Source organism: Lithobates pipiens, unplaced genomic scaffold, assembly GCF_037356315.1.
Source record: "Lithobates pipiens isolate NorthernLeopardFrog02 unplaced genomic scaffold, aLitPip1_a1.2 Scaffold_8, whole genome shotgun sequence".
In the NCBI taxonomy this organism is placed as follows: domain Eukaryota; kingdom Metazoa; phylum Chordata; class Amphibia; order Anura; family Ranidae; genus Lithobates; species Lithobates pipiens.
The window spans coordinates 319,630,425-319,651,798 of NW_027507903.1; the positions used below are offsets into that span (position 1 = coordinate 319,630,425).

At 43.4% G+C, this 21,374-nt stretch overlaps 1 protein-coding gene across 3 annotated transcripts in view; it reads left to right on the forward strand.

Moving 5' to 3' along the window:
* CPEB4 (cytoplasmic polyadenylation element binding protein 4) overlaps positions 1 to 21,374 on the forward strand; it is a 124,058-nt gene that overhangs the window by 90,066 nt on the left and 12,618 nt on the right. For all 3 annotated transcript variants that reach the window (XM_077472851.1, XM_077472850.1, XM_077472852.1), the window contains 5 exons: positions 413 to 586; positions 5,495 to 5,584; positions 7,651 to 7,769; positions 16,215 to 16,329; positions 19,466 to 19,647. In XM_077472851.1, coding sequence (XP_077328977.1) covers positions 413 to 586; positions 5,495 to 5,584; positions 7,651 to 7,769; positions 16,215 to 16,329; positions 19,466 to 19,647 — 680 coding nt within the window. The remainder of the gene's footprint in view (positions 1 to 412; positions 587 to 5,494; positions 5,585 to 7,650; positions 7,770 to 16,214; positions 16,330 to 19,465; positions 19,648 to 21,374) is intronic.

Consider the following 21,374-nt stretch of genomic DNA (forward strand, 5'->3'; position numbering starts at 1 on the left):
ATTCATCTGTTTTGCCAAAAAAAAAAAACATTTTATTTATTAATGTTGTACTTTCCGCCAGAGGTGGATACTGCAGAAGGACTGGGAAAGCAGTTGCACAGTAGGGGTTTTGTGTGGGCCAGACATGTTATACCAGGGATATGCAATTAGCGGACATCCAGCTCTTGCAAAACTACAAGTCCCATCATGCCTCTGCCTCTGGGTTTCATGGTTGTGGCTGTCAGTCTTGCTATGCCTCATGGGAATTGTAGTTCTGCAACAGCTGGACGTCCGCTAATTGCATATCCCTGTGTTATACGAACTTGTCACATCGTGGAAAAGTATTAGTGCTATGTTTGATAATGGCAAAAAAAACCAAAATACTTATTTTTTTGTTTGCATTCAATAAACCTTCAATTTTTATGTTTTCTAGGCCAGTCCTCTCTATTTCCAATGGAAGATGGCTTTTTGGATGATGGCAGAAGTGATCAAACTTTGCACAGCGGTTTGGGGTCTCCTCACTGTTTTCCACACCAGAACGGGGAAAGAGTGGAACGATATTCCCGCAAAGTATTTGTTGGTGGCTTACCACCTGACATAGATGAAGGTAAGAACCCTCTACAAACATTTTTGCATTTTGCTACAACTTGCGGTCTTGTCTTATGGATTTGATCACCCATATGTTCACTAAAGTTCTTTAATATCTCCATGCAGTTTAAAGCCTTGTGTTTTTAACAGCTTGCCGACCGCCTCACCCAGATATATAAGTCGACAGAAGGGCACGTACAGGCAAACTAACATACCTGTACGTTGTCCTTTAAGAGGCGGCCTGCGCCCGCCCGTGGCAAGCTCCGTGAGTCGCGGGGATCTGTCTGCAAGGATACCCGTAATCGTCTCGCGGAGCGGAAGAACGGGGAGATGCTAATGTAAACAAGCTCCCCCGTTGTGCCTAGTGACAGTGTCACTGATCTCTGCTCCCTGTGATCGGGAGCAGACATCAGTGAAATGTCACACATAGCCACGCCCCCCCACAGTTAGAATCGCTCTCCAGGACATACTTAACCCATACACTTCCCCCTAGTGGTTAACCCCTTCACTGCCATTTACACATTTGTATAGCACTGATTGCTTTAGAAATGACAATGATCCAAAAAATATGTAAAAAATGTCCGATGTGTCCGCCATAATGTCGCAGTCACAATAAAAATCGCCACCATTACTAGTGAGAAAAAAATATTCATAAAAATGCCATAAAACTACCCCTATTTTGTAAATGCTATAACTTTTGTGCAAACCAATCAATACACGCTTATTGTTTTTTTTTTTTTTTTTTTTTTTTTTTTTTGACCAAAAATATGTAAAATGCGTATCGCCTAAACTGAGGGAAAAATTGTTTTTTTTATATATTTTTGGAGGATATTTATTATAGCAAAATGTAAAAAATAATGCATTTCTTTTCAAAATTGTGTCACTTTTTTTTTTATAGCGCAAAAAATAAAAACCGCAGGGGTGATCAAATACCACCAAAAGAAAGCTCTATTTGTGGGGGAAAAAAGGACTTAAATTTTGTTTGGGAGCCACGTCGTGCGACCGCGCAATTGTCAGTTAAAGCGACGCAGTGCTGAATCGCAAAAAGTGCTCTGGTTTTTGGCCAGCAAAATGGTCCAGGGCTTAAGTGGTTAAAATGAAATTAGATGACCTTTTACGCAATGGAGGCATGATGCTGTTCTATTAGGAAAGCTAATGAAGGACTGTTATGAACGTTGTAGTAGGGTGGCTGGACAGTTTACGGTGCTGGGATCTGGAGCAGAAGTGACAACTCCCTGCAGTGGTTCTAAAAGTGTTTAAAATGATATATGTTTGTCTATGCAGGGCAGAATAACCGGTTCAATTTAACGCTGACCTCCACAGAGACGCATACTTTCTTTTTTTTTTCGTTGCCAATCTTTCCCCTAATTGTCTTTTAGGACAGCCACCTAAGAGACCTTGGCTCCTCCCCTCTGTAAGAAACACCACGCCAGCCTTCTTTAAATTTCCTCCTTCCCAGCTGGCTCCTCAGTTATTTGTGTTTATTCCAGAGAGGAGACACCACCTGTAAGCGAGCCAGGGAAGCTCAGGCAAAAAGGCCCTAAAGGGGTCAGAGGCTCTTTGGACAGGCCAGGTAAAACGTACCTGGTGAAGCTCACCACCCCTGCATCCCTGAGAGCAGATGGGGTGAGTTTACCTCCGGTTTTCACTACCGAGCGCGGTAGATGTAAGTGCAAGCCCAGTCAGTGGTTCCGGACCGGCAGCAGCACACAGTAGTGCAGAGACTACGCTGGGCTCTGGGCCAGGCGGCGGGTAACGTGTCATCTGGTGGAAGGGGCAGGCACTTCTGGTTGACCCTCAGCTTCCGGTTTCTGCGGTAGGTCCTCCATAGTTGGAAGTGCTAAGTATATAATTGTAGTGACAGTACAAAAAAATACCTGTTGATCTGCCAGAAATGGATTTGTTGAACTAGGGACATTTTTTTTTCAACCTGATTAACTGTGTAACTATGTAAAATACACCAAACTCCTAAGCCATGTTGTGGGCTGGTGACGCATAACATTTTTCATTGACTGAGTGGTGTCCGACCTGCCCAGTTGGTTTTTGTTTCTAAACTATTCAAAACCCTCCCACTCTACTAAACTCTATGACCTAAAGGCTAATTGTTCTGTAGTCTGGGATAAGAACTAAGAAAACAAATTGGGCTTTTGGGATAACACCAGGAGTTGCAGATGTCAGCATTTTTATTTTGCACTTATCAAACCCATAACAAAAACACTTTCAAGTACATATTTAGTAGACCAAAAGGGAGCAAATAAAAGTTAATTGTAAGGGATTCCGTACACTTATTTTTTTTTTTTTATTTTTTTTTTTTTTTTACAACAAACCTGTACAGCCACGAATGGATAAATCCCAGGTTTGCTTTAAGAAGTTTGCAGAAGAGACCTGTCAGAATGCCTCTATGCATGGTTCTTAATATAGTATTTCTTTGCCCCCTTATGCGTAGAGATATGATGGCTTGCTTTGAAAATGCATTTAGTTTATAGAATCTGTTGTATAATTTTGTGGCCGTGGAAAAACATATAACAAATACACATAAATGGTTGTTAAGTTGATTAAACACAATATGTCCTCACTTTATTTCCCCCCATGGTAGAGCAGCACTAACATCACAGCTTTCTCCTTCTTGGAAAAGCAAATGCTAGAATGTCTTTTGTGTGTGTATACAATGGCAGAGACTGTATTTGTTTTACCTGATTAGCAGGTTAGACGACATGACAAGAAAAGGCTTCATTAACGTATCTGGAGATTTCAAAATCTAATTTGCCTTCGTTAATAGAATTCCCATATCTCAGGAGGGAGAAAAACGCTGGCAAGGAACCATGAAACTGAAGAGCTTGTTTGAAATGGTTCTCCATTTTTGTTGTTTGGCCAGAGAATTGTAATTGGACAATCTTTGTCACTCTTACACTTTATAGGCTGATGTCAGACAGGCGTTTTGGTAGCAGAGGTTAATCGCTGCTGCATATGCAGGTGATGCAGCTAGCCTAATAATTGCTGGAGATAGTTCATCAACATTGAGTTGCTACAACATTGAGCTGCTACAAATCGGTCTCCTTCAGTGATTAAAGCCACATTCCATAGCAATGCATTAAGAGGGATTGTTGTAATAAAATGCAGCATACTGTGATAGAAAAGCGATTGTTGCTAGCAGTTTTGCCACCGCTGCAAAACTTTGCTTAATTTTGATCACCGCGCACACTAAAAATGTTAAGAGTTTGTGCAATGCACATGTTTGTGGTGCAGCATTTTCAGGGCTGGAGGAGGCAGTAAGCAGGAGGCATAGCACCTCTGTAGACTTCTTCCTTACCTCTGATGTAGGGTATTCTTGCCTGGGAATGTCACAGGAGGTACAGGGTGAGTGTCGAGCAACCTCTGTAATCCGTAATCATACTGTACTAGATCTGTTTTTATATTTTAATAAAAAACTTTCTATGTCAAAATTGCCTCGACAAGCCTTTTAATAGGGTCTTCTGCCACCCCCAGGCCCCATAGAGGTTATATAGGCTGCTGTGGCTATTGTTGCTGTATTCATAGCAAGATACCAGGTGCTACTACCCATTCATTTCATGTGAAACATCGGAGAGCTTGCAGGTGCCTGATCAATAATTGCACAGCTGTAGGTAATCTTCAGAGTAAGTGATCTGCACCACCGTTTTTGCTCTTAAAATCTTACATTTAAGTCCACACTGTACTAATCTAAATACAGAAAGTTTCTAAATTGTAGTGAAAGAAAAATGCTGAGGCTATACACCACCATATCCCCATCTGAAACACTGGGTCATTTTTGAGCGGCATCTTATGCCACATATGTCTACTCTTTTGAATTGGTGCCTGACGCCTGCTCCCACTTTCTGAATACTGGTAGCAACACCTGTTCTCCACACGTGATCTCAAAGTTAATCCAATAACTGTTTTTACCCTGAGACACAGTCACCCTCACAGTTTAAAGCCAATGCGACCAGGTTTCTGGATGGCAGAGCGGAGGGAGGATTGGTGAATCTTGGTTTACTGATCTTGAGCTTGAATTTGGTAGAACATTTGGATACATTTATTTTTTATATCCTTGATCTTTAACCACTTGACCACTGGGTACTTAAACCCCCTTCCTAACCAGACCAATTTTCAGCTTTCAGTGCTCTAACAATTTGGCAATTACTCAGTCATGCAACACTGTACCCATATGAAATTTTTGTCCTTTTTTCACACAAATAGAGCTTTCTTTTGGTATTTAATCACCGCTGGGTCGTTTACGGCTGCTGCTAAAATCACGTTTAGGAACTTTTGCCATCTTTTTGTCCGTGAACTCGCCTTTAACAAAAGCCTATGTCCATGCACAGAGTTTAGGAGAAGCAGCGTTTTAGAGGCAGTAAAATGCTCCTTTCCTGAAGCAGAAGAATCGAGTTCAGGAGAAAAACTCCAAACGTGACAAAAACGAGCCTAAACACCAGGTGCGTTTAGCGCTTCAGTGTTTATCTCAATGGCCAGAATAAATGATATTTCTTTCGAATGAAATAAACGCCAAAACACTGCTAAACTCTGCTAAACTGGTTTGAAAAAGCACAGCTAGCAGAGTGTGTATACCATTGATTTTGGCATTTACAATAAAGCAGTGTGCATGAGGCCTTGGGTAGGGAATGTATTTGAGAATTATTGCCCCACATATTGGTAGGACCTGTAATGTGGCATTCGAGGACCCAGGGTGCTGCCTAAATTTGATAGACAATGTGGTCTGCTACAAAACAAAATGTAGTGGGTTGAATATAATATGCATATAGACTATTGCGCTATAGTTAACTGGGCATTGCACTTTGCTTTATTTAATGGTATGCTGTTGCTTTGTAAATACTCCATACATGCATTCATTTAGCTTTGAGAATGTGCAGTACTTGATAATGTTTATTGTATCTATATGGTTTTGTTTCAGATGAAATCACTGCTAGTTTTCGTCGGTTTGGCCCTTTGATTGTTGATTGGCCACACAAAGCAGAAAGCAAATCTTACTTTCCTCCCAAAGGTAAGTGACCAGTTAGTGGTGTTAGGCTAATTTGCGAAGATGTATTGTTGCTTTGAGTTTTGTAATATGTTTGTGTGCAAAGATATAGCTTGCCAGAGGTAATGGCATAATGCCCCATACACACTATCAGATTTTCTACTGATTTGTGTGTTCAGATTTACCAAAACCATGTAATTTGAGGTCAAACCTTAAGAGTTTCAGTTTGTATGCAATCAGGCAGGCCCTTCTACTACATGTTTTTGGTAAATCTGAAGACAAAAATCAGCAGACAATCTGATAGTGTGTATGGGGCTTAAGACGTGAGAAAAGCTTAACCAGTTCTAGCTGAGCATGTGCAGATCAAAATGCAGATGTAGCAATTTCCTTCTGTGAAAGCCACATGCCAAGTTGATCAGTAGGTTTCAAAATATAAATGGCTGACTTTTTTATATTCAAATCTGTAAATTTTCCTGTAAACATGGAACTTGGTCCAATGCCACAATTCTTCCTTTTGGTCAGTGATACTAACCACAATATAAAAGGATCAATAGTAAGGCGTTATAGGCAGAGCCAAACCTAACTTTGCTGAAAAAAGTCAAGATTTGTAATTTTGTAATTGTAGTTTGCTTATATACTTCACTTTGACTGCACATTTTTTCTGACTGCTTTACTATGAAGCAGTATTAAACTCAAAATCAAAAATGTATTTTATTACAGCTTACCAATCATTTAAATTTGGTGGCTGCATCATTTTCTTTCCTTTGGCTTTTTCGCCTCTGTTTCACCTGGCGATCTAGCCAGTAACGCACCTCCAGTATTAGTGAGACACAACTCTGAAGAATGAGCACGGAGGGGGGGGGGGGGGGGGGGCACAGCAGACCGCATCATTGTCAGTCTGGGGGAAGGGTAGTGTTAAATTGATTAGCAGAGCTAGATACACTAATTAAAGACATATCTCAGACCTGTCAGTAATCAATTGTGAGCATTGGTCATTGTTGCTCTCTTGTATCTTCCTATCCTGTAGTTTTGTATGGACAGCCTGTAGTGGCTGGATCTGCTGGGCCCCTCCCACAGCTCTGCACAATCAATGCTACTTTATTGGATAGACTGGGTTTGCAAAGGCATTTGATGCACACAACGTGGATTTAGTGTCTTAATGGCTATTGTGTAATTATATTTAAATAAACATTTTTATGCCTGGAGTTCAAATTTAAAGCGCAACTCCAGGTTTCTTGTGATTTTTTTTAAATAGGTTGTTTGGACCAAGCTGGTCTAAGCAAACTGTTTGCTTCACGAACACGTGCCTGCTGGGAGTGCTGTATAAATAGTATGTAGCCTCAGCTACATACTGTAGGCGATGCTGTTTGCCGGCAGCAGGATGGGTACTTCAGGTCAGGCTGAGTGCTGCTCAGCCATTGACAGGAAGCTTTGTATTTAATCAATGCATACAAGGCTTCCTCTGATTGGCTAAAGTGGATAATGTCATCTGCCCACCTCACCACCTAAGAACTGTATTCATTGGTGAAATACAAGGCTTCCTGTGAATGGCTGCTGATTGCTTGGTGCTCCATGAGCAGAGAGCTAGTGACAGTTGGTCGCCCTCGGCTCTCTGTTCTGACCCCCCCCCGTACTCACTGGAGCACTGGGCTGTGGAGTGGGCGAGAGCAGCTGGCTCAGGCTCACTGAGTGGCTGAGCCAGGTACCCATCTGGGTTCCTGAGTGGATCCCAACCAAATCATGATCTTTACGCAGCCTGCACTGGCTTTGTGACGTCAGCCGACAGTGGGATTCGGTGGCATCACTGTTTGAGGAGGTAAAGGGTTAGAGCTCCGAAACTTTGCACTGCTTGTTGTGTGACCAATACATTTCTCATGTTTGAGCATATGATGTTCTGACAATTTCTATGATTTGTGGAAAAAGAACAGCACCAATCCATTGTGAATCATTGCAGCACTCGTATAAAAGGTTTGAGAAGCTGTTTGGAGTGCACCGTACTGTCTTCAATGCAATTCGCTATGGTATAATGGCAATAATGTAAAATACAGAGTTGTTGTTGGAGGTAAAGTTAATATTTCCCTTTAATCCAGGCTATGCATTTCTACTGTTTCAAGACGAAAGTTCTGTGCAGGCTTTGATTGATGCTTGCATTGAAGAGGATAGTAAGCTATATCTCTGTGTGTCGAGCCCTACCATTAAAGACAAGCCTGTGAGTATTCATTGTATAGACTGTCATCTTTTTTTTTTTTCTTTGTAGTCACTTGTACTAGCTGAGTTTGAAGTAAAAGTACCACCTAAATAGCTGAGTTCACTAAAGAAATCTTCATTTCAAACACCTCCAGTGTTTACCTGGGAACTTGAAAGCTTTAACTGGGTGGAACGTCCTACCTTGTACTGTGCTTGACAGCTTCAAGTACACTTCACAAGATCCTCTTCATTGCACGATGAGGCCAGTCTTCAAAGTCTTTTCCATGTTCTGCTTTGTGATGAGCTTATTAGCTGTAATGCCTACTGTGTTCTATAGAAGAAAACATCAGATATTTTATTTTTTGTGTGCAAGATGCTTATTTTCTTAGTATTTATGTACAGTTCCTGATGTACGTGAATACTTCTTGCTGGGGATATTTAGTAAAAATTATTAGTATTAATATTATACATGATGTATATATCGCTAACAGCATTGCTTTACAAAGGGAGACAGTACAGTAACAATACAATTCAGTACAAAGGGTTAGGAGTGCCTCACTCCTAACCCTTTCACTCTAAGAGCAATGAACTAATGGGAGAAACAAGATTTAGATGTTAGCTGCAGGTGGGATAGGCTTTCCTGAAGAGATGATTTTTCAAGGATTGCTTAAAAATGGAGAGAGTAGGAGATAGCCAGACAGATTGAGGTAGAGATTTCCAGAGGATGGGGGTGCTCTGGAGAAATCCTGATGTTTAACTTCAATTTAAACACATTTAAAAGCTGTCAGTCTTTATGCCCAGTCACACTTACCCACAGTCTGTGGGCTTGTCGTGGTGCAGGAATTGCACCTGTTCCAGCGACTAAATGGCACCCCCATGCATCTCAGCTTGCAGTGCATTTGCAGGTGTGGGAACCACAGGAGAAAATTGCATGATCAGAAAGACCCCGCCGGTGTGAAAAAGGCATATACACGTTTTTCTGTGGGAAATGCGACACAGTAGCCCATTCAAATGAATTGGCTGCCATGCCGAGCAAACGCGTGCCACGCGACTGCAATATTGTGAACCCAGCCTTAAGGAAAAATGCCATGAAGGTTCAGGAGACATAGATGTAGGGAGCGAGAGATAGTTGTGCTCATAAGTTAAGCTCACAAAAACTTTTCTTTCATTCATGGTTAAGCCTCATGCACACGAGACGCAGTTAAACGCGCGTTCAGATGCAGTTGGACAGTTTTTTCAACTGCACCTGAACTCATTCAATGTTATCCTATGTGTCCATGCACACAGTCTCGTTTTTTTCCGTTTATATGCAGTTGCGTTTAATCTCGTTTTTCCAGAAGCAAAAAAATGCGTTCAGAAACAAAAATTTCTGCGTTTCAGACGCAAAACGCGGCAAAACGCGGTAAAACGCGGCAAAACGCCGCTACCGCGTTTAGCCGCGTTTGCGTTTATATGCGTTTTTAAAGGTGACCTTTTTTTTTACATTAAAAATCTCAAAAATGATTGCAAATGATGAAAAACCATTAGAAAAATATTTTAAACAATTGCAATTGCAAGTGGACAATCCACAACTTGTGGCAAGTGACGTGGCAAGTGGACAATCCACAACTTGTGGCAAGTGACATGGCAGGTGGCAAGTGATGTGGCAAGTGGACAATCCACAACTTGTGGCAAGTAACGTGGCAGGTGAAGTGGCAAGTGACGTGGAAAGTGGACAATAGACAACTTGTGGCAGGTGACGTGGCAAGTGACCTGGCAGGTGACGCGGCAAGTGACTTGGCAGGTGACGTGGCAAGTGGAAAATCAACAACTTGTGGCAGGTGACTGGCATGTGACGTGGCAAGTGGACAATAGACAACTTGTGGCAGGTGACGTGGCAAGTGACCTGGCAGGTGACGCGGCAAGTGACTTGGCAGGTGACGTGGCAAGTGGAAAATCAACAACTTGTGGCAGGTGACTGGCATGTGACGTGGCAAGTGGACAATCCATAACTTGTGGCAGGTGACGTGGCAAGTGACGTGGCAAGTGGACAATCCACTTGTGGCAGGGGACGTGGCAAGTGACGTGGCAAGTGGACAATCCACTTGTGGAAGGTGATGTGGCAAGTGACGTGGCGAGTGGACAATCCACAACTTGTGTCAGGTGACGTGGCAAGTGGACAATCCACAACTTGTGGCAGGTGATGGGGCAAGTGATGTGGCAAGTGGACAATCCACTTGTGGCAGGGGATGTGGCAAGTGACGTGGCGAGTGGACAATCCACAACTTGTGTCAGGTGACGTGGCAAGTGGACAATCCACAACTTGTGGCAGGTGATGTGGCAAGTGATGTGGCAAGTGGACAATCCACTTGTGGCAGGTGACGTGGCAGGGGACGTGGCAAGTGGACAATCCACAACTTGTGGCAGGTGATGTGGCTGGTGACGTGGCAAGTGGACAATCCACATCTTGTGGCAGGTGACGTGGCAGGTGACGTGGAAAGTGGTGTGGCAAGTGGACAATCCACAACTTGTGGCAGGTGATGTGGCTGGTGACGTGGTAAGTGGACAATCCACAACTTGTGGCAGATGGCATGGCAGGTGACGTGGAAAGTGGACAATCCACATCTTGTGGCAAGTGACGTGGCAGGTGATGTGGCAAGTGACGTGGCAAGTGGACAATCCACAACTTGTGGCAAGTGATGTGGCAGGTGATGTGACAAGTGGACAATCCACATCTTGTGGCAAGTGACGTGGCAAGTGACGTGGCAAGTGACGTGGCAGGTGACGTGGCAAGTGACATGGCAAGTGGACAATCCACATCTCGTGGCAAGTGACGTGGCAGGTGATGTGGCAAGTGACGTGGCAAGTGGACAATCCACAACTTGTGGCAGGTGACGTGGCAGGTGATGTGGCAAGTGACGTGGCAGCTGACGTGGCAAGTGGACAATCCAAAACTTGTGGCAGGTGACGTGGCAAGTGACGTGGCAGGTGACGTGGCAAGTGACGTGGCAAGTGATGTGGCAAGTGGACAATCCACAGCTTGTGGCAAGTGACGTGGCAAGTGGACAATCCACAACTTGTGGCAGGTGACGTGGCAAGTGACGTGGCAGGTGAAGTGGCAAGTGACGCGGCAAGTAGACAATCCACAACTTGTGGCAGGTGATGTGGCAAGTGACGTGGCAGGTGATGTGGCAAGTCACGTGGCAAGTGGACAATCCACAACTTGTGGCAGGTGATGTGGCTGGTGACGTGTCAAGTGGACAATCCACAGCTTGTGGCAGGTGGCATGGCAGATGACGTGGAAAGTGGACAATCCACATCTCGTGGCAAGTGACGTGGCAGCTGACGTGGCAAGTGACGTGGCAAGTGGACAATCCAAAACTTGTGGCAGGTGACGTGGCAAGTGATGTGGCAGGTGACGTGGCAAGTGATGTGGCAAGTGGACAATCCACAGCTTGTGGCAAGTGACGTGGCGAGTGGACAATCCACAACTTGTGGCAGGTGACGTGGCAGGTGACGTGGCAAGTGAACAATCCACAACTTGTGGCAGGTGACGTGGCAAGTGACGTGGCAGGTGATGCGGCAAGTAGACAATCCACAACTTGTGGCAGGTGATGTGGCTGGTGACGTGGCAAGTGGACAATCCACAGCTTGTGGCAGGTGGCATGGCAGATGACGTGGAAAGTGGACAATCCACATCTCGTGGCAAGTGACGTGGCAGGTGATGTGGCAAGTGACGTGGCAAGTGGACAATCCACAATTTGTGGCAGGTGACGTGGCAGGTGATGTGGCAAGTGGACAATCCCCAACTTGTGGCAAGTGACGTGGCAAGTGGACAATCCACAACTTGTGGCAGGTGCCGTGGCAAGTGACACGGCAAATGCAAGTGTACAACTGCTCTCTATGCTGCTGCTGCTCACTCTGATCAAAATAGCAGAAATAGTTAAAAAAAATGCTTTGAGAGCTTGGGGAGGGTCTACATGATGTTATCTTTATAAACGCGTCTAAACGCAAACGCGTCTAAACGCGACATGCAAACGCGGCAAAACGCGCGTTTCTAAACGCGCATTTCAGCTTTTTTTTAACAGAGGTTTCATCTGCGTCTCGTGTGCATGAGGCCTTAGTGTTTGGCTGAAGCCATTTATTATCAATCAACTGTGTTTACTCTTTTTAAACCATAACGACAACTGGAAAAAAAAGTTTACATGCCCTGGTGATTTTGGCCTGATAACATGCACACAAGTTGACACAAAGGGGTTTGAATGGCTATTAAAGGGTAACCATCCTCACCTGTGATCTGTTTGCTTGTAATTAGTGTGTGTGTGTGTGTGTGTGTGTGTGTATAAAAGGGCAATGAGTTTCTGGACTCCTGACAGACCCTTGCATCTTTCATCCAGTGCTCCACTGATGTTTCTGGATTCTGAGTCATGGGGAGATCAAAAGAATTGTCAAAGGATCTGTGGGAAAAGGTAGTTGAACTGTATAAAACAGGAAAGGGATATAAAAAGATATCCAAGGAATTGAGAATGCCAATCAGCAGTGTTCAAACGCTAATCGAGAAGTGGAAAATTAGGGATTCTGTTGAAACCAAACCACGGTCAGGTGAACCAACTACCAGGAAAATTATTTGGGATGCAAAGAAAAACCCACAAATAACTTTAGGTGAAATACAGGACTCTCTGAAAACATGTGGTGTGGCTGTTTCAAGATGCACAATGAGGCGGCACTTGAAGAAAGATGGGCTGCATGGTTGAGTCGCCAGAAGAAAGTGATTACTATGCAAATGCCCCAAAGTATCCCGCTTACAATATGCCCAACAGCACAGAGACTAGCCTCAAACCTTCTGGCACAAAGTAATTTGGAGTGATGAGACCAAAATGCAGCCTTTTGGCCACAATCATAAACGCTACATTTTGGAGAGGATTCAGCAAGGCCTATGATTAAAGGTAACACCATTCCTACTGTGAAACACGGAGGTGGATCACTTATGTTTTGGGGATGTGTGAGCTACAAAGGCACAGGAACATTGGTCAAAATTGATGGCAAGATGAATGCAGTATGTTATCAAAAAATACTGGAGGAACAATATGCATTCATCAGCCAGGAAGCTGCGCGTGGGACATACGTGGACATTCCAACATGAAAATAAACCAAAACACAAGGCCAAGTTGACCTGTCATTGGCTACAGCAGAATATAGTGAAGGTTCTGGAGTGGCCATATCAGTCTCCTGACCTCAATATCATTGAGCCCCTCTGGGGGGGATCTCAAATGTGCAGTTCATGCAAGACAGCCCAAGAATTTACAGGAACTGGAGGCTTTTTTGCCAAGAGGAATGGACAGCTTTACCATCTGAGAAGATAAAGAGCCTCATCCACAAATACCACAAAAGACTTCAAGCTGCCATTAAAGAGGGAATTCCACAAAAAAAAAAAAATCATTAAAAGCCAGCAGCTATAAATACTACAGCTGCTGACTTTTAATAAATGGACACTCACCTGTCCCGGGTTCCAGCGATGCCGGCAGCCGAGGCCGATCAATCGGCTCTCGGCTGCTGCCGCCACCATTCTAGGTGAGGGAATCAGGAAGTGAAACGAATCAGCTTCACTTCCCGGTTCCCTACTGCGCATGCGCGAGTCGCGCAGCGCAATAGGAATTCTCTGCGCTGTCTCTGAGACCCGTGTGTGTCCCAGCAGACAGCGCGGCAGGACAGGAAATGGCGTAGACTCCCACGGGAGTCTATGCCTGGAAGTGGGTGTAAATACCTGTCTTTGACAGGTATCTCCACCCCCCTCCCCCCTGAAAGGTGCCAATTGTGACACCGGAGGGGGGGAGGGATCCGATCAGCGGAGGTTCCACTTTAGGGTGGAACCCCGCTTTAAAGTTAAAGGGGGTAATACACTTTGATCAGGGTCATTTGGGTAGTTTCTGTTGGCATTAGGATTTAAAAAGAGTAAACACAGTTGATTGATAATAAATTGCTTCAGCCAAACACTAACCATGAGTGAAAGAAACTTTTATTTTTTTTTATTTTTTTTTTTATTTATTTTTTGTGTTACCATTCATATTCTCTTAAAAATGGGCAATCATAAATTCTGTCAGGGTATGTAAACTTATGAGCACAACTGTACATGTGTAAAGTATATTTTTTACCTTGGTGTCCCCTATCTACTGAACTACCTGAGCCTTATATCTCCGGAAGTCTGATTTCCTTAAACTGCGGCTTGTTTTTTTTTTTTTATACATTGCTTCCAGCTTCCTTTTCTGCAATGTTTTACATCTAAAGAAACTTATTGTGTGGTTAGCAACAAAATATACACACATGATGCAATAGCAAAAGCCAGAGATACCATAATGAGCCAGACAACGTGCGCTACAGGGGTACTTGACTGTTCCATACAGATGCAATCGTGACACTAGCAAACTGTACTCAACATCATAGGGGTTGAGAGTCTAGTCTAAACGGTACCTGTATTGAGAATAAGTATCCTCCTACAATGAAGAGGATGGGAAGATGAGGCGAAAATCCTTAGCCCTGGTTATGCTTTAAACAGATTAACTTTTTGATTACCCAGGTATTTTTATTTCCTTTTGTGGGGAAGTAATTTCCTGGACCGAGCACACTTTTTTTTTTTTTTTGCAAATCTGTCATGTCTTTAATGTTCTCCCCGTGGGGAAGTTCCCCATCTCTTTGTCCTATTTAACCAGTGTCTAAATCTAAAGGTCTGTGAGGATTTCCCTCGTTTTGAGAAATTTCCTCACTTCTTTTTGATATGGGGCAGAATATGAAGGGGAATCTCCTTGATTAAATACAGAAAAAAAATCCTACTGTTTAAAACCCTTCCCCAAGCTATCCAAAATGAAAAAGAAATTGGCAGTGCTTTGGATATGCTTTAGGCCTCATGATGTTTTTTTTAAACTTTCCTTGAAGCCTTCCTCCTGGCAGCAGCGGTTTGGGGAAAAAAAAAAAAGAAAAAGCCCAACGCTTGTAAAAGTGTGTAACATGTTCAGCCACGTCGAGCGTTTTGGGTGTTAGTACATTTCATTGGCCAGAATTTATTATTATTTTTTTGCTGCTTCTAAACTATCCTTCCAATAAACGCTGCTAAAAGCCAATGTGTGTATGGACACATAGGCTAAGAAAGAGGGGCGTTTAGTAGCAGAAAAAAAAACGCCCCTGGGAGCAGCTGTAAAAACGTCCAGTGTGAATGAGGCCTAAAGCACTACAGCTTAGTATGCAGTTGAGCTTATTAAATAAGAATAAGAGCAGTATCTACAAAGTTATGTTTTCCAGAAAGGTGAAGTTTGATCGGTTGCTCAGTTACCTCACCGGTCACTCTTTTTTTGTACTCTTACTTTGAAAAGCTACAAATGCAGCTTTTTAAAGTGCCTGTTTCCAGCAAAAGTCTATTTGCCATTCGATAACCCAAACACAACACAGCATTACATCTTAATTTTTAAAGCCTTGGTTCTTATCTTACGTTCTAGCTGTTACTTCCCCATGTGTTAGGGCTGGTTCACATTTCCTAATGTAAAACACTACATTGCAGGATGTCTTGGTTGTGGCAAGCGAGGCCATGTGCTTTTAAAGAGGAAGTAAACCCTGATGAGTTTACTTCCTCTTTTTTTCCCTGCAAAGGTAAAGCATAATGGACTACTATGCATCGCATAGTAGCCCATTATGTGTCACTTACCTGACACAGGAGCCAGCGAAGTCGCATCCCCGCCGCATCCATCTTGCTGGTGGCGTCTCGCAGCTCCGCCGCTATCATTCGGCGAAGCCGCGATGACGTCGCGATGCGCACGGGAGTCGACAAATGCGGCAGCTCCATTTTTGGAACTGCCGCGTTCAGTGCGCCTGCGCGCCGCTGTCTACGGCGCATGCGCCGTAGACAGTGGTGCCCGTTTTCGGGCAAATATCTCCTAAACCATATAGGTTTAGGAGATATTGCTTGGACCTACAGGTAAGCCTTAATCTAGGCTTACCTGTAGGTCAAAGTGGTTTGTAAGGGTTTACAACCACTTTAAAGCCTAGACCCAGGGGTAGACAACCTGGGACCCTCCAGCTGTTGTAGGACCCATCATTCCTCTGGGAGTAATTGTAACTGCTAGCCTTGCAATGCCTCTTGAGAAATGTATTTCCAGAGAGGGCCCCAGGTTTTTTTTTTTTTTTTCTACTTCTTTGAAATGTGACATTTCATTCATTCCAAGCAGCAATAAATGCAACTGCGGTGAGTTGTGCTACGAGATGGAAAAATGCAGACATTGCATACTTCCGCACTACAGCTCACCCGAAGGCTACACTCAAGTGTGAACAGGGCACATAGAAAACAATGGTTTTCTTTGTGACCTTGCTGGTAACTATGGTTTTCCAATGCGGAAAAACGCAGGTCTCCACACAAGTGTGGATACTTTAATCCTGCACCACATCCTAAAACAGATTGTTTCCTTTGTTGAGCTTATGGAATTTTTACCATGCTATTTAATAGGTTCAAATCCGGCCCTGGAATCTCAGTGACAGTGACTTTGTGATGGATGGCTCACAACCTCTTGACCCAAGGAAGACTATTTTTGTTGGCGGTGTCCCCAGGCCTCTTCGCGCTGGTATGCTTTCATTTTATTTAAGATCTTGTGTACAAGTGTTTTTGTTTTTAATGTGTGAAGCCTATTTTATAACATATTGTTCTTATCTGATTATATTAAAGTATCATTTGATTGTCCTTCAGCTCTAGTCTTTAGAGTGACAGGTTTCCCCAGACAGATGATCAAACAGATGTTGACACTCACTGAGAAGATGGAAAGATCTGACCTATTCATGCATAGTTTAGTTGATGCATGCTTTACTTGGTCTACCCTTTTGCAGAGTCAAGGTTGTAGTTGCAATCCAGTAACTGATCTCTACATGGTGACTGACACTGCAAAAGATTAAACCTATGTAGCCATGTACTGAACTCCACTTAAATATTTCAGCAGGGTATTTTCTTTCTAAAGCTCCATGATTTATTAAGGGAGGAAATTGATCCAGTTAATTTCACAGATCGATGTAACGTTGTTGAGAGGCATGTAATAAGAATTGTTGAGTTTGAAAATGATCAGTTGGGCAGTGGGCACCACTCGTTTCTTCTGCATGGGAGATAATCAGAAGGTCTGTACCTGTTGTGTCCTGATCAGCACAAACTGTGCAAAGAAGTTGCAAATCTAAGCCACCAGGTAAACCTAGCATTAGAATTTTGGGGATTTGTTTTCTTCATACAATACTTTTTGTATCACAGTGCTGCTGTTCGTCCTTTCAGCCATTTCATGTTTCTATGCATTGGCTCTGACATGGACTATGCATCATTTCCATTGACAACAATGGACCACGCCAGTGCAATGTATGTTGGCAAGGCCGCTTGATGCCACGTTGGGGTGCATGTAGCAAGGTTACTACACTAAACACATAGCTGGGAGACGAACACAAAGCATTGTCGCACTCTAACAAGAAGGGCCTACTGAGGACTTTAATAGTGGAATATATAGGTATTATTATTTGAAAGATGCAGATTTAAATAAGTTTGAAAATGTTTGAAATTAAATCAACATGTTAAAGCTTTTATGAGTTTTTAGTGATTGGGTTTAGATCTAGTGTACTAAATGTATGGATAAATTCATACAGGTGGCACTGTTTTTAGTTGAGACAAGACCACAAATTTACACCACCCTGCAGCCTCTTTCCAGCTGAGGCTGGTTAGTGGAATCTTGCACCAAACTGCTTATTGACCATTTGGGCTGTTATGGCAGTATTTTTACCACTGCTTGATGTGCTTTCAACAGACACTGTAATAAGCAAATAAAGACAGGTAAAAGAGAAGGATGACTTAAAAAAAAAAAAAAAATCATACTCCCCTAGATGGCTGCAACTCTGATCCCAACTGCAGCTGTCCTTGATGCCTCCAACACTGAGAACTGAGCGATCTAAGACCTCTGACTCTCCAGCGCTCACTGGAGCACTGGACTGTCAAAGGGGCAGGAGCGGCTGAATAGGTGTCCAAGCGGCCCGCTGAGATGCTGAGCCAGAGTTGCCGTTCCAGGCTTCTGGGTGGATTCTGACTATAAAGTTGGATTCTTTCCCAAGCCTGGCCCGGCTGAGAGATGTCAGCTGAAAACAAGTCACAGGAATGCAGAGCTAGCTTCACTCCTGTGATGCATGGGAATTCTATAGCCCAAAAAAATGTTACTTCTCTGAGTACACTAGCAATGCCTAAATGTTCTGATATTGGCTATATCTTGGCTAAGGGATTGTTGAAATAGCTCCCTAGGACAGTTTAAAAAAAAAAAAATCATATTAAAACAGTTTAGAACAAGCAGAAGGAAAGGAAGGTTATGTTTCGACTCTGGCTTGAGAAACTGTTTAATACACAATGCTTTGGCAAGCAAAATGTCATGAAGTCAAAGGATAAATTCACCTTTCTAAAAAAATAATAATAATAATAATTATTTGCAGGTAAAAAGATTGTGTGTGTGTGTGTGTGTGTGTGTGTGTGTGTGTGTGTGTGTGTGTATATATATGTATGTATGTATGTATATATGTATATATATATATATATATATATATATATATATATATATATATATATATATATATATATATATATATATATATATATATATATGTGTGTATATGTATACATCTTACGGACAGACAGTTACTGAATGACAGGGAGAATAGTCATGAAATAGTAAAGCACTCACCAGTACCCTGGTAGTTCATTAAAAACTACAAGCCATCAGCCACAAAGGCGATCAGTGCTCGTAGTTCATTCATTCACAGAACTCTGAGGCCTGGTTCACAGCTGTGTTTTCTGTTTTGCAGAAACGCATTACAGTCCATTTGATATGGTTTCTAATGGACCTCGTTCGCATCTGTGCATTTTCCACCGGTGCATATTTTGGAAAGGGTCAGGAACTTTTCATCCTGCAGCAGGTTGTTTGGTTTCATAGATTTCAGTGGAAATGCAGCGGAAACAAAAAAAAAATGCAGTGCTTGCGCTTTTGAAGCATTTTTGCTTGTTTCTCCTGCAAGACCCCACCCAAAACACACCATAAGGGCATCAAAAATGTGTGAAAAAAAACACAATTTGCATAGGTGTGAACCAAGCCTGAATGAATGACTCGGCTGTGTGGCAAACTGACAGCAGGTTTCAGAAGACGGTCAGGGGGATCAGGAAGAGGCTGCAGAAGAGGGAACATGTTACATGTTGTACCCTAAAAAGGAGTAGAACATGTAACATGTTCCCAAAGGTGAACTTGTGCTTTTTAAAGTATAATTAAAGAAAAAACTTTTAGTGGACAGGGATTAGATCACTTTTCAGGCTTTAATTGCTCTGTTTCCCCATTGGTGGGGATTCATGCTGTTTATTTGCCCTGTTTACCATATCACTGAAAGTAGAAGAAAATCGCAATTTTTTTTTTTTTTTTTTTTCCCTGGAACATAGGAGAACTCTTCCAATGGGGACACTAGTTCCAGTAAACCTGGTGATAACTAGGGATTCCCTCATGTTGAGATTTCCACTCACTTCCTGTTTTGGCTATGGGACAGGGAGTGAAGAGAAATCTCCACATTGGGACACAGATGGAATACAAATATAGGTCTTTATAACCCACCCTTACGCTATTCAAATTAAAAAGTTGTGCTTTTAGTTTCACTTTTAAGGTTTACGTCCTCTATAAATTATCTTATGTTTGTTGCTTTTTGTTACAGTGGAGTTGGCAATGATAATGGATCGCCTATATGGAGGAGTATGCTATGCTGGCATAGACACAGACCCTGAGCTGAAATACCCAAAAGGAGCAGGGCGTGTTGCCTTTTCCAATCAACAGAGTTATATAGCTGCTATCAGTGCCCGCTTTGTTCAGTTGCAGCACGGAGAGATCGATAAGCGGGTGAGCTACAGTTTATATTACTTGTACAGATCTAAATGTAGAGAATGTTGGGATTCCTTCATAGGTTTTAGGGCTGTATTGCTTAGGTTTTGTTTTTCTTTCAGAGGAGAAAAGGCGGAGGCTGTACTAGAAACAACTGATCTCTTGTGGCCTCGATGCACCACTGTGCATCAGCTGTTTTCTTTATTTCCTCGTGTCTGCAGTTATTATATTGCTGCCTTGAGCCTCAGCTTGTGGGCTCCCAATATACTCTTTTTTTTTTTTTTTTTCTCAGTTCTGTTGCAAATCTAAAAAATTTTGATGATCCCTGGGCTACTTCATGAAGTCAGGTGCTGAAGCCTGGGGATATCCTTATTCTAATTCGTTTTTTTTAGTTCTTCAACTAAAATATTTAAAACTGACCCCCGGGACTTTTATTTAACAATAAATAAAAAAATACCTTTGCAGCGGATGACCTTGCATTGTAAGGATTAACTGCTCATTACGTCTGAAGGTAGAGGACTAGGCTGTATTACCTTATTCCTCAATCCCCAGTAGCCAGCACTCCCTTCTCTCCATAGCCCCAGGTTGTGGGCAGGCCCCCAGCAACTTCACTGATCATGTGCTTGAAGACATCAGAGTGTGAAAGATTTGGGGGGGGGGGGTTAAGTATTATAACTTAACCACTTAATAACCGCCCTATAGCCGAATGACGGCTTCAGGGCGGTTTCTTAACTGTGGGAGGCCGTCATATGACGTCCTCCCAGAATTCCGCTCTCGCGCGCCCCCTGGGGCGCGCACTCGAGAGCATCCGTGACCGACGGGTCCACAGGACCCGGCGCATCACGGTAAACGGCCGCTCGTCGCGGCCGTTTACCACGTAATCGCTCCGTCAAATGACGGAGTGATCACTTGTAAACAAACCGGCGTCATGTTATGACGCCGGTTCCTCCCTCCCCCTCTCTGTACCGATCAGAACAGCGGAGGGGGAAGAGATCGGTGTCAGCAGCGATGTGGGCTGTATCTGCAGTGCCCGCATCGCTGCTCACCGAAAATTAACCCCTCAATTCCCTGCAAATACTCTGCAATACCCTGCCATTACCCTGCCATTACCCTGCCATTACCCTGCCATTACCCTGCCATTACCCTGCCATTACCCTGCCATTACCCTGCCATTACCCTGCCATTACCCTGCCATTACCCTGCCATTACTCTGCATTACTCTGCAATACCCTGCCATTACTCTGCAATACCCTGCCATTACTCTGCAATACCCTGCCATTACTCTGCAATACCCTGCCATTACTCTGCAATACCCTGCCATTACTCTGCAATACCCTGCCATTACTCTGCCATTACTCTGCAATACCCTGCCATTACTCTGCAATACCCTGCCATTACTCTGCCATACCCTGCCATACCCTGCCATACCCTGCCATACCCTGCCATACCCTGCCATACCCTGCATTACCCTGCAATACCCTGCAACGCTCTGCAACACCCGCCAATACCCTGCAACACACTGCAATGCTCTGCAACACCAGCCAATACCGTGCAACACTCTGCAATGCTCTGCAACACCAGCCAATACCGTGCAACACTCTGCAATGCTCTGCAACACCAGCCAATACCGTGCAACACTCTGCAATGCTCTGCAACACCAGCCAATATCCTGCAATGCTCTGCAACGCAATACTCTGCAACGCCATACTCTGAGATACCCAGCCATACTCTGATATACCCAGCCA